This window comes from Octopus sinensis, linkage group LG9 (assembly GCF_006345805.1).
Source record: "Octopus sinensis linkage group LG9, ASM634580v1, whole genome shotgun sequence".
NCBI lineage: Eukaryota > Metazoa > Mollusca > Cephalopoda > Octopoda > Octopodidae > Octopus > Octopus sinensis.
The window spans coordinates 21,938,909-21,958,336 of record NC_043005.1 but is presented as its reverse complement, the minus strand read 5'-3'; the positions used below and the strand labels follow the sequence as shown (position 1 = coordinate 21,958,336).

The 19,428-nt window shown below is 35.4% G+C and overlaps 1 protein-coding gene across 1 annotated transcript in view; it reads right to left on the bottom strand.

Moving 5' to 3' along the window:
- The window catches only part of LOC115215518, a 530,737-nt gene that overhangs the window by 91,799 nt on the left and 419,510 nt on the right, over positions 1 to 19,428 (bottom strand). Inside the window, exons 18-20 of the mRNA XM_029784691.2 lie at positions 14,759 to 14,989; positions 8,178 to 8,348; positions 4,904 to 5,143 (exon numbers count right to left, since the gene is read on the bottom strand). Of these exons, the coding sequence (XP_029640551.2) occupies positions 4,904 to 5,143; positions 8,178 to 8,348; positions 14,759 to 14,989 (642 nt within the window). The remainder of the gene's footprint in view (positions 1 to 4,903; positions 5,144 to 8,177; positions 8,349 to 14,758; positions 14,990 to 19,428) is intronic.

Genomic DNA, 19,428 nt, shown 5'->3' with positions numbered 1-19,428 from the left:
GGGTATTTGGTTCTGAAAACCTTTTGTAACTGACTCAGCAAGTTGGTATAGTACTTTCCATTCATGGCATAGGCCTTTTGAAGATAGTCAATAAACATAATGCCTTTGTTTTCATGCAACAGTCTAGTCTCTTAGAAAACATCTGGAAATAGATATTTTACTTTTTGTAATACAATCTTTTGCCCATAACGCCATGTGCTACTTTCATAGATTTACTTAATTTCAGCTTATTGATATACTTCCAAGATTTTTCACTCACAAATGGTAATATCACTTCCAGTGTCTAACTGCATTTTTACTCATATGTTTTTAATTTTCACGTTTTCTCCTTGCTATATTACCATTTTCTTATTTTGATGACATACTGTTTATTCTTTTTCCTTTGTTTCAACGTTCTGTTATCTTGGTTTTACAGTGCACTTTTACGTGTCGAATTTTTCCATAATGGAAACATTCGGCTTTCTTAAATGGACAGTTTTTCCTCAGGTGTAGATTTCCACATGCAAAGCATGGATTTGTTTTCTGATTCTTGTCATGTTTGTACTGTATTTTAGTACGCACTTCTATTCTGCTATTTTGCACTTGTTTCACTTGGGAGCAATCCATATGTTCAATTTTTTCTGTGTCATGTCTTAAATTTACTATTCTTTCACACTCTTCTGATACTTGTAAGGTTACAGCTTGGTTTTGTTCCAGTGTAGCAAGAATTCTTGTTCTTACTTCTGTGTCACTCTCTGCAGCTAGTCTCTGAGTAAATATAAGGCACTTGAGCATATTTGGCATTAATTTGCCCAGCTTGAACTTTTCCCATTCCATGTTAACTCTACAAGCATATGTGATGGAGTCCTCCCCATTGTTCTTTTCTAGGTTCAAATAGTTCCAATGTGTATGGAACAATGAACTTTTCCCACTAAAAATTCTATACACTATGTCTATTGTATCTTTAAAGTTTAGGTTAGAAGGTTTATTTGGGAGTACATAATTGCCGTAATGCTCATGTTATCTTGCTGCCAGTTTTCTTAAGATTAAATGCATTTTTATATCGTCACCCCAATCTTTGAACTCTTTATTGAAGATTTGTTTGTATTTTCTATAGTAAGCCTTGAAGGTAAGTACTTCATCTGGTTTGTACTTAAACCCCGTTATTGAGTTTGCAACATAAACTTGTGAGAATATCTTTTCAGCATTTCTTGATGACATAAACTCCATCATTTGCTGCTATAATAGTAATTGTTGTTGTTGTTGTTTCTACTGTTGCTCTTGCAGTTATAGATGCAGTTATTGTTGTTCTTTCAGTTGCTGTTTTTGCAACACAAGCAAACTAGTCAACAAATTTTCCATAATTTTACAATTTTTTTTCCATAAAATTCACACAACAAAAAATATTTTGTGAGTTTGTTAATTCCTCATAAGTTTGTTAATTCTTTGTCACCACTGGAGTAATCCTTTGTTGGGCTGTTATGATGCCACGCTGGTCTAGCAGTATAGTTAGTAAGATAAGTAAGATCATGACTCTCTATGATGGTCTACTTCATACTCTCTCCTTATACTGACTGACATCACCTTATTTATAGTGACCATCACATACCACTCATCACATGGGAGGTGTGTAATATTATTACTATTATCCCCACAACAAACACATATATATTATACAAACATATACATATATAAATTCATAGATACATATACTGTATACTATATATATAATATATATATATATATTAATATATATATATATATATATGTACACACACACACACACATATATATATATATATTATATATATATATATAGATATATATATATATAGATTATATATATATATATATATATATATGATATATATTTAGCTTCACTGCAAAATCCACAAGCTTTATTCTCTCTCTGTTATTTTCCCTTATTCCTTTCTGCTGAAGAGTGTAGGCTTAAAACATAAAAGACTTTCTCACTTTCCTGAGTGTCAAACTAATATGCTTGCTTGTTGTTTATACACCTGACTTTGTCTTTTGTTTTTCTGTAAATTTCAACTATATATTTATATATGTATGTGTGCATGTGTGTAGATATATATACAGACATACATATTAATTAGTAAGGGAGTTATCCTACATGAAATACAGTTTAATTTCATGCCAGGAAGAATTGCTTCTGATGCTCTTTTTCTAATATAACAACTGCAGAAGTATTTAGCTAAGAACAAACTTAGTATTTGAACAGGAGAAAACTTTTAACAGTTCTTTTGCTCTCTGATCTTGTTGTTGTTGATGAAGCTAAGGGTGATGAATGGCTTTTGAAAGCCTTACAAGCCATGTACTGTGAAAGTTAGCAATGAGTGGAGCAGCAAATTTACTATACAGGTAGTGGTTCAACTGAACTTGGTTCTGAGTAATTTTTTTTATCATAGTCCTCCAGGCCATAACAGAGAAGTTTAAGAATGAATGCCCATGGAAAACTATTCTATGTTAATGACCTTGTATTATAGCTATTCTGTTTGTGGAATAAAAATGAAACACCAAGTGTGGAAGAAAACTTGGAATCAAATGGCCTTAAGTTAACTTGGTAAAACTTATGCTTTAGAAGTATGAAAAGAGACATGTCTCTACCCCCATAAGGCAAATGATATTAGTCAATATGTAGAAAAGAAGGAGGTAAAACTTCTATATTGTGGGATCAGAGTGAATTATGAATACATAGAGGTGCTGTAGAATCACAGGAAAGGATATTCTCAAATGCACAAGAAACTCCCTGGAGGCAGTGAATAGCTTCTGTTCCTAGGTGATATATTAGTAGGGAGGGGGATATTGAAAGATAAAATAACCAAAGTAAGAAGAGTTGGAGAAAGAAAGTTCAGAGAGCTATTATCTTTCTTTGGTTACAAAAGGTTTCTCTCTTAGAGGAAAAGCAGATTGTATTAGGATTGTATATGAATCGCATTGAGTTCTTTTGCTCTCTGATCTTGTTGTTGTTGATGAAGCTAAGGGTGATGAATGGCTTTGAAAGCCTTACAAGCCATGTACTGTGAAAGTTAGCAATGAGTGGAGCAGCAAATTTACTATACAGGTAGTGGTTCAACTGAACTTGGTTCTGAGTAATTTTTTTTATCATAGTCCTCCAGGCCATAACAGAGAAGTTTAAGAATGAATGCCCATGGAAACTATTCTATGTTAATGACCTTGTTATTATAGCTATTCTGTTGTGGAATTAAAAATGAAACACCAAGTGTGGAAGTAAAACTTGGAATCAAATGGCCTGTAAGTTAACTTGGTAAAAACTTATGCTTTAGTAAGTATGAAAAGAGACATGTCTCTACCCCCATAAGGCAAATGATATTAGTCAATATGTAGAAAAGAAGGAGGTAAAACTTCTATATTGTGGGATCAGAGTGAATTATGAATACAGTAGAGGTGCTGTAGAATCACAGGAAAAGGATATTCTCAAATGCACAAGAAACTCCCTGGAGGCAGTGAATAGCTTCTGTTCCTAGGTGATATAATTAGTAGGGAGGGGGATATTCTGAAAGATAAAATAACCAAAGTAAGAAGAGGTTGGAGAAAGTTCAGAGCTATTATCTTTCTTTGGTTTACAAAAGGTTTCTCTCTTAGAGTAAAAAGCAGATTGTATTAGGATTGTATATGAATCGCATTGCTACAAGGTTGCAAGACCTGCTCAACATGGTGAAGCTAATGTTCTGGAAGCATAATGTATGTGCTCACAACTGGGTCCTTCACCAAACTTGTTACAGTTAAGCTTTCCACACCCCTTATTTCCCTTCATTGCCCTCCTCACATCTGCATTATTTTGCTGTTGTAGGTTAAATGAAAGTAGAACTACTTATTTCATCATCATTGTTTGCATTATCAATTACCTCTCTCACTCCCTATTACCACATACTTTTGCATTCATCCTTCATTCTTAACGTTGTCTTTTCCCACACATATTTTCCTTTCTGTCTTTCCCTCTCATCTGAACCATTTTCAGTTGACTCACCCTTATCTACTCCTGACCACCTATCACTCAAGATCTCTCACTCTCCACACACACACCTTAAAACCTACCCATAATCTCCCTTCCACTTCCATTACCCATTTCTGTTGTATTATAATTAATATTCTGATTTACCAATAACCTCCACTCTACTCTTGATCACTATTTATTATAATCCTCCACAAGCTGTCTAACCTCTCTCACTCTGCTCCCAAACACTTGAAACCCCTACCCCACCCCATTCCTCTTAATCTATCCCCACTATCTCTTTTATTCCCATTTTACCTTTTAGACATGCTTGGATATCTTGTCACTGCCATCTTTATCTCAGTTTCCAGCTCCACCCCAATTACTTCTACCACCGATATTTTAGATAACCCTGACAATGTCTTTACAGAAATGGTTGTATATACATATATAATATAAAATCCGTTCTGTCTGTTGTGTGTGTGTGTCTTCTATGATCTTGGGCATCCTCCATCTGATTGCGCTCAAATTTGATATGTAGATACCAACGGTATCAGGGCATGTATAAGTCTTGAAAAAATTATAAAAATCGATTCCAGATGAGAATGCGATTGATAAAGCCATGGGAACGTGCATTTGTACATGCAAGTACATCAGCTATTGTGATCGATACAACATGTCTGCGAGAAAAATGCACATGCAGTTTACACAAAAAAAGCTGGCTGGCTTGAAATAATGCCACAAAATGGGACGGTTGGACAAGTTTTTTTTAAAAATTTGGTTTAAATGTTTGACAACTCAGCACCATCCATTGTACGGGGGAAGGGGGCGTTTTGCTTGTGTATATGTATATGTATGTATACACACATATACAGCATAAAGTACAAATGGAATCACAAATTTCAGAAAAAGAGAATCCAATGATAAAATACTAAGAATAACAATTACATTTTATTCGTTGGTAGTAGTCTCTGCTTTTGCTTGATTTCATTTTCTTGGAGGAAGTGGCAATTTTTCTTGATAGGTAACATCCTCCACTTTCCTTCGTTATTTCAAATGACAAACAAGATTCATCAGACAAACACTCTTTAGCACAAGCATCGGCTGTTACATTTTTCTTCTGCAATAATGTTTTCCCAGATACATCCAGAACTGCATCTTTTACCTTCACAAAATTGATCTTAGCAGCTGGAATTAAAGCAAGATTGAGATGATTGAAAACAAGAACGACAATAAAAATTTCTAACATTGAAAGAAGGCCAAAACTTTGAGGAATAATGTGGTCAATTACATTGGCCTCTACATCTGAGTAGTATTGTATTTTATTGGTCATAAAAGGGCAAAGTTGACATCAGCAGCATACAAATTTTGAAGTTAAAGAGCCAGAACTAATACCACAACGTATTTTGTTTGATGCTCAAATGATTCCATGAATACATCCTTAACAGAAGAATAATTACAATTATTATTGATGTTAAGAATATTAATGACAAAGGTTCTAACTTAACCCTTTATTGTTCATATGTAAAGCTTATTTATTCAAGTTTTGAATTAATCTTGCATTATCTTGTAGCTATGAGATTAGTGGCTAGTAATCTTTAGAATATTTTAGGATTGGGTTTAGAGACCAAGGGTACACATTCTTCAGTGAGAATACATATGAAGAAATATATCTCGCTACTTGACTAATGCTTGCATTATCAACCAAAAGTACATCTAGGTGTGATTTGAACCCAGAATTGAAAAGGACATAACTAAACATGGCTGGTCATGGCAAGGTTTACAACCCATCACTTTTCGCAATGTTTTGCCTGGTAAAACTAAAATAATTTCACTATCATCATCATCTTGTGAATAAATATATATGTAGTTAATGTGGACAGCCACAACTTAATGTAACAGACTAAGAAATACTAATTAATCAAATTATTCATCTAATGAAATATATAAGAAAATTGTTTATCTTTATGAGGATGCCTCTTCTGAATTTCATAACCAGAATGAGTAATTAACTTTGAGAGTGAAACTTTAATCATAATACCTTGATTCAGTAAGTAGCCACTTCACTATATGTTTCCCATGCAGGAAATGACCTGAGTAATTTCCTGCATTGTTGTCTTAGTACATATATATGGATTGAGTGAGTAATCTGGGTTTGATTCTCAGTCCAAATCAGTTCACTTTACTTAGACAGTTACTACCCTTAAGTAAGACATGAATAGCACTCAATTTCATTGCTTTCTCTAATTATGTTTGGCCATTTACCTTAATAATGAATACATAACTTATTACAATGAGGCAGTCCTCATACCTTTGAATAAGCTAGTTGTGACAAAAATAGCTGTCATGAAATTCTGAAGCCACACTCCCTCCTACACTTGTAAGATTAATGTGATCAATGCCCTGCATGAGCATCTAGGGGTGTTGTGGTGGTCAATGTCAGTGTCTATTATTGCAATAAATATATTAAAATTGGACCAAGTATTGTCCACCACCATCACCTTGATTACCTGAAGTGTCAGGGAGTAGAGTTGAAGCAGATAAAAAATTGTACCATATGATATGCCATGTCATATCTGTTAGCTTGCAATTTTAAGGGAAAGCCCATCTTAGATATATTAAGGAAATCTCTCTAAGTCACATTCCACTATCTTAAAAATGAAGGCCACATTATCTAATGTAGTCCTAAAGATACTGGATCAAACTTCAACTGGGCAATGGAATTGGTAGGTATTACACTCTCGTAATCTATAGAAGATTAGTGGAAGGGAAAGAGCACTGGTATTCTCAGAGACACACTGGGTTTTGATGAGAACGAGGGGAAAAATTTATTTGAAAGATAACTTTTTGTTCTGAGAATACTATGGACAACTTCCTGAAGTCCTTGGCAAATTCTACCAAATGGATTGACTAGTCTAAGATATAATCTACAGTCACAGATGTGTCATCAGACAGTCCTGTCTGAGATGTGCACAGTGCAACAAACTAATTTTACATGTCCATATTGAATGTCCAGACATTTTTGACTTGTAGCCTTAAGTCAAACAGCAGCTATTGTGTGTAGTTCAAATCTGACTGTCAGCTAAGCACATCATAATGATTGCCCCACATGTTCTTTTAATCCAGCAGAAAAAGCAATTTTTTCTGTTTTGTTGCTATGATAAAAAAAGGCTGTGTGGTGAATGAGGTTGAAAGGTCTGACAAAGGGGACTTCCTCTTCATCAATCCCTAATCTGCATTTTTAAAGTTTCCCTTGTGAGGATAGAGAGGAAGCTGCTCTCCTCAAGGGAATTTTTTAAAATTGATGTGAAAGTAGATGTGGCCCACATGCTTAAATATTAATTGGAGAGGACACTTGTGTTTGGAGTTGCTGGTGATCTTTGATGGTGGGGTTCCTTAATTGGTTCTTGATAGAGATCCTTCTACATTCAACAGAATTGCATCCTCATTCTAATTTTCAATCACCCACCCTCTCCCATCCTGGTTTATTCCATTATATACATTACCCTGTAACATGGTGTATGGCTCCCTGCCCCATCTCTGAGATATCTTCATTATCTTTCTTTTGCCTCTCTCTTCACCCTTTGAGGAAGCCATCTCTCTCTTCATGTACAAGATATATTTCTGTCCCTTAATACTGCTGCCCTGTCAGCTATGTGGTGATATTATTGGTGCTGGAGCCTTGTAAAAAGCACCCTGTTTACTCTATAAAGTGGTTGGCATTAGAAGGGGCATGCAACCATAGAAACCAAGCCAAAACAGACAGCAAAGCTTGGTGAAATTTTCCAACTTGTAAATTCCTGTCAAACTGTTCTATTCTTGCTAGCATGGAAAACTGACGTAAAATGATGATGATGATGATGATGATGATCATCATCATCATACCTGTATACTAATTAGAACATTGGAAGAAATACTTCCTGGTATGTATATTGACTCTTCATATTTTCAGTTCATATCTAGCTTATGTCAACTTTCATTATTTCATTACAGAAATTAATACCATAACTTGGATGAGTTTACTGAAGTCTCCTCTGTTACAAGCATTTTGGGAAGTTACTGGTCTGAAGATAGTTCAGCCTCACTCTCCCACCAGCCAAAAACACTATTAAAATTGTCAAAGAATCAGCCTTTCTTCCTCTAACAAAGATATTTAAGAAAAAAATTAAACAAAATTACTGAAACAGAGACATCAAGAGAGGACCTGTTTATATTAATTTACCTTCACAAGCAGATGGTACAGGAGACCATTTCTGATCCTCTTTACATACTGATTTAAATATTTCTCCTTCTGGACAAGTATAGGTCACTTCAGATTTGAAGGTGGTGGCTTTGTAGGACTTCTTGGCACCAACAACACGTTTTGGTCGTCCACAGTTAACTTTTTTGTAAGCTGAAAGATAAGAGAAATTGATATCAGTGGTGCATGTATACCAGGAGTGGTTGAGAACAAGGAGATCAAGACAAATTTAGGTAAAAAAATATTGAGTAAAACAAACTGAAAACATCTGCACTGATATATAACATCATCATCATCGTTTGACGTCCATTTTCCATGCTAGCATAGGTTGGACAGTTCGGACAGGGTCTGGGAAGCCAGAAGGCTGCACCAGGCTCCAGTCTGATCTGGCAGTGTGTTTCTACAGCTGGATGCCCTTCCTAACACCAACCACTCCGTGAGTGTAGTGGGTGCTTTTTACGTGCCACGGGCACAGGTGCCAGGGGAGGCTGGTAACAACCACAATCAGCTGGTCAAGGCAGTGCTGGCATCGGCCATGTACGGGTGGTGCTTTTTATGTGCCACCGGTACAGGTATCACAACCACAATCTCCATTTGATTTTTTTGATGCTGAGGTACTTGATTCAATAGGTCTCCTCAAGCACAGCAGGTCGCCCTATGATCCAACGTAAGCACAGCAGGCCATCCTGCAATCCAAGGCACTTTGGATGGGCTGGGGCTTCTATGTGAAGCTGGTGCAGGAAACAGCCATAAACTCACGTTATTTGTTGGGTCTTTGCAGTCACAGCATATCTCCAGAGGTCTTGGTCTTTTGCCATTGCCTCTGTGAAACCCAACGTTCGAAGGTCATGCTTGACCACCTCATCCCATGACTTCCTGGGTCTACCTCTACCCCGGATTCCTTCAACTGTTTGGGAGTGGCACTTCTTCACACATTTCTCCTCATCCATCCGTAGTACATGACCATACCAGCACAGAAGTCTCTCTTGCATGCCACATCCAATGCTTCTTAAGTTCAGAATTTCTCTCAGGGCACTGGCACTCTGTCGTGTATGTACACTGACATTACACATCCAGTGGATCATGCTAGCTTCATTTCTTTCAAGCCTACACAAGTCCTCTGCAGTCGCAGCCCATGTTTCACTATTGTGAAGCATGGCAGTTCACACACATGTGTCATACAATCTACCTTTCACTCTGAGCGAGAAACCCTTTGTCACTAGTAGGGGTAGGAGCTTTCTAAACTTTGCCCAGGCTATTCTTATTCTAGTGGTAACACTCTCTGAGCATCCACCCCCACTACTAACTTGGTCACCTAGGTAGCGGAAACTGTCAACTACTTCTAATTTCTATATATATATATAGGTTATAAGAGGTAATGGAGTCACTGAGACCCAAAGGTGTCAGGTGATGCAGGATAAGTGCTATAGACAGTCCATAGTTGGATCTACAAATTCAATATCCCTACATATCTCACATCTATTTTCTTTCCTCCACCTCACTCTCTATTTTGTATCCTATCTAAATTAATTATACTAACAAACCATCCTCTCACACCATCTCCGATGAAGGGATATAATTAATAAATATCCTGGAAACAGCTGAAGACCTATCTATAAATGTTCTAATATTACACAGCCTTGGTTTTCTATCTCATTACACAAAAAAAATTCTTATATGTGTTATATAATTTACACACACACACATGATATATTACATGCATATATATATAATATATATATATGATATATATATATATATATATATATATATATATATTATATATATATATATATATATCATATCATATATATATATATATATATATATATATATATTATATATATATATATGTATTAGAAGGTTTGGAGATGATGTACAGGTATTTTATATTAGAAGAAATGAGGTACTCAGAAATTCGGATGATTTTATATTTACAGATATCATTTGTATTTACATGTTTTTATACATCATATAACTTATATGATGTATAAAAACATGTTTAAGATACAAATGAATATCTGTAAATATAAAACCATCTGAATTTCTGAGTACCTCATTTCTTCCAATATATACGTATGTATATATATATTTACAGATATTTGTTTGTATATTACATGTTTTTATACATCATATAAGTTATATGATGTATAAAAACATGTAATATACAAATGAATATCTGTAAATATAAAATCATCCGAATTTCTGAGTACCTCATTTCTTCTAATATAAAATACCTGTACATCATCTCCAAATCTTCTAATCGAAGCAACAAGCTAATGGAGATTAATAACAATATACATACATACATACATATCATATATAATATTATAATATATATATATATATATATATATATATACGCATGTATGTATGTATATATATGTAGGTATTAATATATATATATGTAGAGGGAGTAGTGAACAAATTATCATCTAAATTATGCAACAATGAAAATAACACTGATATCTCATTTTAACTGAAATATTTTTCAAAATTACATAAAAATATGTTAAAATACTAAACTGTAAATTTATTCACTAAAATCACCATGGCCTCCAGACAATGTTGGAATCTCCTGCAACTCTTCTGAACAATCTCCTTGTTTAAGTTGGTGAATGCTGTTGCAATCCTTGCCTTCAGTTCATCTTTGGTGTTACAAGGAGTTTTGTTGGTCTCTCACTCAACTGTGTCCCATACATAATAATCAAGAGGATGCAGTCTGGTGAGATAGATGGCCAGATGTTAGGAGTGATGTAGTCGCAGAAATTGTCTGATAGCCATGGCTGGGTTCTCCTGCTTGTGTGGCATTGTGCAGAGTACTGTTGCCAGATATAAAGTGTTCCAGCAGTCACCCTCTTGACCCAGGGCAGCACTATCTCCCCCAGGCACTTGATGTAGGCCTCCTTGTTGAGTCTGAGGCCATGTGGGAAGATGAATGAAGGCATAATGTTGCCATCACTAGTGATCACTCTAAACACCATGATTTTGACTGGATGTTTGATTTTTATCAGTGTGTACTGGGTGCTTTTTAACATGAAACTGGTACAAATGTGTATATGTGGCACAGATAGGAGTGCTTTTTATGTGGCACTGGCACAGGACTCTTGCAGGCAAATCCTCTCCGCCAGGGATGTGACATAAACCTTCTGCTGCGGAAGACAGGTCTTCTTAGTGGTGTGTGTGTGTGTGTGTGTGTGTGTGTGTTGTGTGTGTGTGTGTGTGTGTGTGTGTGTGTGTATATAGAGACTTATATACATACATATATATAAAAATCATCCATACACACATATACATGTATATACATGTGTATGCAAATACATGTATACATACATATAAATGTAAATAAACTTACCCACATACACATATACACTTACACACACATACATACACACGCATATGTAGACATCAACGTTTTTCTATTCAAGGATGATGGTGATAACGATATAATAATGATAACAGTTATAATGATGATGATGATGATGATAAGAAAATGAGAGAGAAGAGTATGATGAAAATAATAATAATGATACTAATAATAATAACAACAATAATGATAAGAGCACTTAGAGAGCGCAAGCCTCTGCCAAGGGAACACCAGCATCCTCTCAATGATTAGCCATAGATGATGGGAATATATGAAATAAACTTGACTGCTCTTACAAGTGAGATACTAAAAATGAACCCGACCACTCTCAAAAATCAAGTAAAAAAACAAGAAAAATAATCTAGAATCCTTCTCCAGTACTGGATCAATCTCAAAATCTAATCAGTTCATGTCTGTCACAAGACCAAACATCCCTGAAAGTTTCATCCGAATCCATCCAGCGATTCCTGAAATATCTTGTTGATGGACAAACATACATGACTGAAAACAATACCTCCACCTTTGCTAAAGAAGAGGTAATAATAATAATAATATAATAATAATAATAATAATAATAATAATAATAATAATAATAATAACAACAACAACAACCCCTTTGACCCATGAATAGTCAAGAAGGAAGGCGAAAAGATAGATAAATACAACCCTCTTAAGTACGAAGTTGCCTGGATATGGAAAATGAAGAAGGTGAAGATAGTTCCAATTATTGTTGGGTCCTTGGGAACAGTATCAGAAGGCATCAAGAGGAATATAAAGGGAATTGGAATAGAGTGCCCAGTAGAACTGTTACAAAAGGTTTGCCTCTTTGGCACGGCCAAAATAATCAAGAAAGTATTAGATAGCTTAAAAGAATGGAGAGCATGGTACTGTAGGCTGCAGGTAGCAAGCCTACTATGCATGTAAGACTACTAGAGCTCCAACAAAATCTGTGATAAAGAGAAATAATAATAAGTGAGAAATGTTGCAAGCACCAACTGGAAAGTGTTGCTGAAAATGAGCAATATAAGATCTTGCAGAATATGACCATCAAATGTGACCATTTTAGCATGGCTAGAAAACTGACATAGTTGTCATAGAAAATAAGAACAAAGTAATTGTTGTGGATACTGCTTCCCCCCCCATAGAACCACAGGGTAAATGAGAAGTTGAGGGAGAAGGAATGACTCAAAGGACTTTTGGGTATTTCAAAACATGTGGTGCTCACTTTGAAATGGGGAAAAAGAGTAGATTGTAGGGTATAGAACTGCCAAATGGAGAGTTAATAGAAGACCTTGAAGATGATGGGTACAAATACATTGTAATTCTGGAGCTGGACAATATCTTGCACAGAGAAATGAAAGACAAAGCCACCATTGCATATTTGAAGCTTCTCTTCAAGTCAAAACTCATTGCAAGGAACCTTGTAACAACCATCAACATATGGGCTGTTGCTGTAGTTCACAATAGTGTACCCATTCTGAAATGGACATGAGCAAAGATTAACCAACTTGATTGCACTACCCAAAAAGACAATGGTAATACATGATGCCCTCTATCCTCAGGTGAATGTAATCATGTTCTACATGAAGAGGTGTAAAGGTGGATGTGGCCTGAATAGTGTAAGGGTGTGCATCATCAGTGAAAGAAGAAACATGGCAGAATATTTGGTAAACAGCAAAAAAGACCTGCTACAATAACCTGCTATGGCAGAAGGATTTACTAGCAATGGACTTGAATGTGCTCATGAATTCTGATCATGAATAGCCAATGCCAGAAAAGATACTCTACTCCACATGGAATTATGTGGTCAGTTCTACTGTGAAACTAACAACTTAACAGACTAGGAAGCATCATGGAGGTGGCTCATCAAGGGTGACCTTGAAAAGAAGACTGAAAAAAACCTAATCATTGCTGCCCAGGATCAGTCATTGAATACCAACTCAGTGAAAAGGGATATATACCACAAAAATGTAATGAACCTGCACAGAATGTGTGGGAAGAGGATCAAAAGTGTGACTCATATTGTTAGTGCTTGTGAAAGTCTTGTACAGAAAGAGTACAAGCGCAGACATGACAAGGTAGCTCAAAACCTTCCTGGCTACTATGCTTAAAGAATGAACACAAGGTAACAGGTGCTTGGTGCCAACATTCACCAGAAAATATAATGGATGAAAAGGAGTAGGCAAAGATCCTCAGGGACTTTGGCTTCCAGGCAGACAAGATGCTAGAACACTGAGGGCCCAATATAGTAACCTTTAGGAGGGACAAACAAGAGTGCTAAACAATCAACATGGCAATGCCAGAAGATCAACATATTATCTTGAAAGAAAGAAAAAAAACTGATAAATACAGAGATGCATAAAGTACTGTCAGCCTGAAGTCTTTGTTGTGACTTGACAGACAGTACAAACCTCTAGACACAATATCTTCAAACATCACAATATTGTATAGTGTGTGATGTCTTCAATAATAATAATAATAATGATTCCTTCAATCAGTGACAGAGGCATCTTAGATGAGGACGACATCACAAGGACAGTCAAACATTTATGTGGGGTTTTCCTTAAAAATGGGGAGAAAGAAATGGAAAGGATAGTAAAATGTGATAAAAGTATACATATACAAAGTATGTGATAACATGTCTGATGCAGTCCTCCTGATACAGGAAAAACTCCAACTAGGACCAATCAGGGAATCCAACAGATCCAGGATTACCCTGACTATCAAAGGCACAAGTCCTCTTCCAACAGCTGCTTTCCAGTCTACAGGTGCATGCTTAGAGCAGGGCCATTCGCTCTAACCATTTTTCTCACTATCACTCATCTTTTCACAAATTCACTGGGAGGCAGCACTTTCTTCTCTCACCTCACTTTCCTTTCCCAGAAGAACTTTAAAAAGTTGATGAGTGTTTGAGTGAAGAGGAAGGTGTCTTTCAGCCTTGTACCCAACATAACTTTTTTCACCATAGCCATTCATGAAACTATAAATATATGGAAAACGGACGTTAAACGATGATGATGATATATTACAATCGAAAAATTGCAGTCAGTTATCTATTCAAACTCAACAGATGCCCAAACACAAACCTGGAAGTACATATAATACTACTACTGTAAATCTGGAGAAGCTTTATACTGTAATCTACCACATTCTTAATAGAGGCACACAATAAATAAAATGGAAACACTCTACTCACCTGGGTTAAGCAAATATATATCCCAATTTCCATTAACGGGTTTAAGTACATTATTTAACTGAGTCACATTACTCAGATCACACAACTTAGCTTCAGCATTGTACTGATATGAGTTACATCCTATATAATGATGACAGGCCTTATCACACTCCTTTAAAGTTTTATTCTTAAGCCTTCCTAAAGTAGCTTTGCTTGGCAAGCTAGCTTTTTTAAGCATAACAGGTTTGTCAGCTGGAAAAAGAAAGAGAGAACAAGAAATACATTTTACACTCCTCCAACTACCCAACACACACACACACACACACACACACACACACATTCACATCACATTCATATATTAGATATTATAAAGTATCTGTGTAAAATTCTGTAAATGGATAATTTATAATAAAGAAATAATTGATTTACAAAATGTCACTCTAATCAGAATCCATGTGAGCAGTAGAACAGCTTGAGACTTATATCAAAACATATCTCAATACTCACAGTGTTTTACAGTGGAAAATAATATTGTGGACGGGAACTGTTCTTATTTTTATGTATTCTACACTTATAAAAGCAATGCAGGAGAGGCTTTCCCATATCTTATTCAAAATTTTTGATTGCTGGTACTTGTGCATAATTATCTATTTCAAATATATCTATAAATTAGTAGTAGTAGCAGCAACAATAATAATAATAATAATAATAATAATAATAATAATAATAATAATAATAATAATAATAATAATAATAATAATAATAATAATAATAATTAAGTGAAAATAAACAAATGACTGAAAGAGATTGATAAGCAAAGACACAGATAAATGGCTTAATTGAAATAGAATGCCCGGTAGAGGTCCTACAGAAAGGTTGTGTTTTATGGACAGCAAGGATTATCAGGAGGGTTCTAAACACTTATAAGATTGCCGAAAACTTGTGGATACCTAATGTTACAGTTTCTTGCTACCCACATAAATTCTACCAGGAATAAGACTGAACCTGAGCCAAACCAGAATAATAATAATAATAATAATGATGATCGACTCTCATCTGAATAGCCTGCACAACTGATTTGTTTTTGGTGATCAATTGTATGTGCTGTACATTAGCTCTCTTCCTCCATCGAATAAACGCTGCCTGAACTGGTGCATAGGGTACCTTGCATCAGGTGTTGAAGTGATTCTGGTCAGCAGGTCTGATGAATCACCTGAAACGCTCCAGCTTTATCAACAATGCAAATGTGGGTATCTGAATTTGCAGGGAAAGGGTGAGTCTTGAAGATGACTCAAGGTCTGAATGTCCTGCAACAGTCACCATGAGGAAAACATTGATCATGTTCACCAAATGTTGATGGATGAGAGGTGATTGACTATAAATCAAATTGTCAATGCTATTAGCATATCCTGTGAAAGAGTTAAGAATATTCTACAAAATGAATTTGGCATGACAAAGGTTTCTGCTTGGTGGGTGCCACTTCTTCTGACACCTGATCAAAAGCACACCAGGATAATCACATCAACGGAAATTCTGTCATTGTTTCAGGCAGGTTCAGCTGGTCTCCTTGAATATTTCCTAACCCAGGATGAACTCTGAGTTCATCACTTTGCACCAGAGAAAAGAGACAAACCATGCAGTGGAAATGCCCCTCCTCACTTGCTTCAAAGAAAGCCAAGGTTGTTTCATCTGCAGGGAAGGTGATGGCCTTGGCTTTTAGGGATGCAAATGGCATTGTGTTAATTGACTGTCTTTAAAAGGGCCATACAATGAACAGAAAGTACTATGATAAATTGCTGAGTCAGTTACAAAAGGCTATCAAGATCAAATACCCAGAGAGCGGTCGTGCTTCATCAGGACAATGCTCCAGCTCATAAGTCCTTGGTTTCAATAGCTGTTATAAATGACTGTGGCTTTGAACTGGTTGATCACCATTGCTATTCTCCTGATTTGGCCCCATCTGGCTATCATCTGTTCTCCAGCATGGGAAAACACTTGGCTGGGAACAGTGATGATGATGTCATATCTGCTGTTGATGATATTTTTAACAAACAGTATGAAAATTTCTTCACCAATGAGATCCAAGTATTGCAACACCAATGTAAGAAGCATATGGACTACAAGGAGAACTGTGTTGAAAAATAAATCTCATTTGATCACATTCTGTGAAAGAGTCTTGGTCAGCCTATAAATTTTTCAGCTGACTCTCATAATTCGATTTTGAAAGTGGAGGTGGAATATGTTCTGCTTATACTAACTTCTCACTATATCCACTCCTATCAAACAACTGATTGTATTGTAAAAAATGCTGTCAAAAATATCTCTTTTTGCAGATGAAATTTAGTAATGCCAATTTACAGCTTGGGAGTAGGAGTTGCAATTTTCCTGAAGGTGTTTGTTCTCCTTTCTGCAAGTGTTATTTGTCTTATAATGAATTTCAATACTAAAATAATATCCAATTAGTGGAATGTAATTAGAATGGTAGTAATCGATATATCTATATCAAACTTCATGAAGATTCATATCAATTTCTTCCTAAACTTAAACATAGGCATAGCTTTTCATATCATTGAAATTTATAGGTTATTGTCTTTGTATAAACTTAATCTGTGAAAGTACTCAAACTTTAAGGGCGTTCAGGATAAATATTGTATCAGGTCTGCAACTTCAGCCCTGTTGAATGTCCTCAGAGGTATATAAAGAAATGGGTCACCTTTAATATTGATCCCGAAAGATTCATCATGATAGCAATGACATCATAGTATTCATGAGTATTCTAATAATGAGATCACTAAACTGAATGAATTTCTCCTGATGGCCAAAGTTTTAAGAAGGAAGAATTTCAACAAAAATGAATAAAATTCGTGAGTTGTACTCAGTGAATTTGCTGGCTGCTTAGTACTTAATATCATGTAACTATTCTAAAGAGAAACTTATTTTAGGTAGAGAGGATTCTTTAGTCCCAACAGAAAATTTCTCTTATTTTAGTAGCATAGGAAAACGTATTCTCCTCATGTGAAAGCATGCATAAAAGTGTTCAGGAAGAATAAGTTCTGTATGAGAATGTCCTAACAATATTTCCATTTCCTAATATTGCTCTTTGTTTTTCAGGAATATGTCTATGTCTTTCTGTAAAGACAGAGTCATGTCAATGTCTTTACAGAAATGGTTGTCTGTACATTATGAATTACAAATGGAATCACAAATCTCAGAAGTATGAGGAAAAGAGAATTGCAATAATAAAATGCACAGAATAATTACACTTCACTCGTTGGTAGTAATCTCTGCTTTTGCTTGTTTTAATTTTCTTGGTGGTAGCTGCATTTTTTTTTGAGAAGTAGCATTTTTCATCATCTTTCTTTATTTCAAATGATAAACAATTTTTGTTAGACAAACACTTTTTTGCACAAGCATCTGCTGTTACATTTTTCTTCTTCCACAATGATTTCCCGGATATATCCAGAGTTGCATCTTTTACTTTCACAAAATTGATCTGAGGAAACTGGAATTAAAGGAAAATTTAGCTGAATGAAAATAACAACAGCAATAGTAATAATTTCTAATATAGAAAAAAAACCCAATAAAAATATGAGGTGAGATCAAATATGAGAACAAATACCACAGCACAATTTGTCTGATGCTCTAATGATTCTGCCAATCCATCACCCTAAAATACAAAAATAATTATAATAATTGCTGAAATTGCTAATTTCAATGACAAACACAATACCACAGATTCTACAGTGAGAATACATGAAAACATATCAAGATCAGTACTTGTTTTATCAATCTCAGAATTATGAATGACGAAGTACATCCAGGTGGGATTTAAACCCAGAATGTAAAAGTAGGTAACTAAATGTACTTAGTAATGGCAAGGCTTATAACCCATTACTTTACTCTCTTACTCTTTTTGTTTGCCTGGGAAAACAAAAATAATTCTTTTCTATCATAATCTAGTGAACAAATATAAATATGTAGCAAATGTGGACATTCATAACTTAATGTAGCAAGCTAAGAAATTTTAATTAATCAAATTTATACTTTTAATGAGATGAAGAAAAAGAATGATTATCTTTACAAGGTTGTCACTTTTGAATTTCGTGACCAGAATAATCTATATTCTAATGTGAAGAACATTACACATCGGCAACTTTCTGACTTTACAGCCATGACAGTGGAATGGTGTGCATGTGTATGCCACCAAAGAAAAGTCGTGCACTCTCCAGAAACAAGTATAAAGCAAGGATGATTATAGAAAACCAAAGGTGAGAGCCTCAAACAGACAGGAGAAGAGGCTTTCTCAAGATCAGCAAATGCATACTGCAGAATGTTAAATGTAGTCTCAATAGAGAAGGGAGATGTGACTTTCCCAAGATCAACAAAGGCATATTGCAGCACTTAATGCTAAATCATAAAAACACTGTTTTCATGATTAGACAGAGTCCAATAGAACAACTTATAGAAACACACTAACTACAAATTTGTTCTTCACAATCTTGGAGCTGCTTTCAGATATGATCCACCCCATTCTTATAAAAATGATAATTTTGTCCAAATTGATGTGCTAAACTCAAATTGTCATTTCTGCAAAGCTTTAAAATTTCCAAATGAAACTAATGGCATGTGCTGCTGAGGCAGAAAGGAAAAATTGCCAGCACTACCAGCTCCTACTCAACCTCTTATAGATC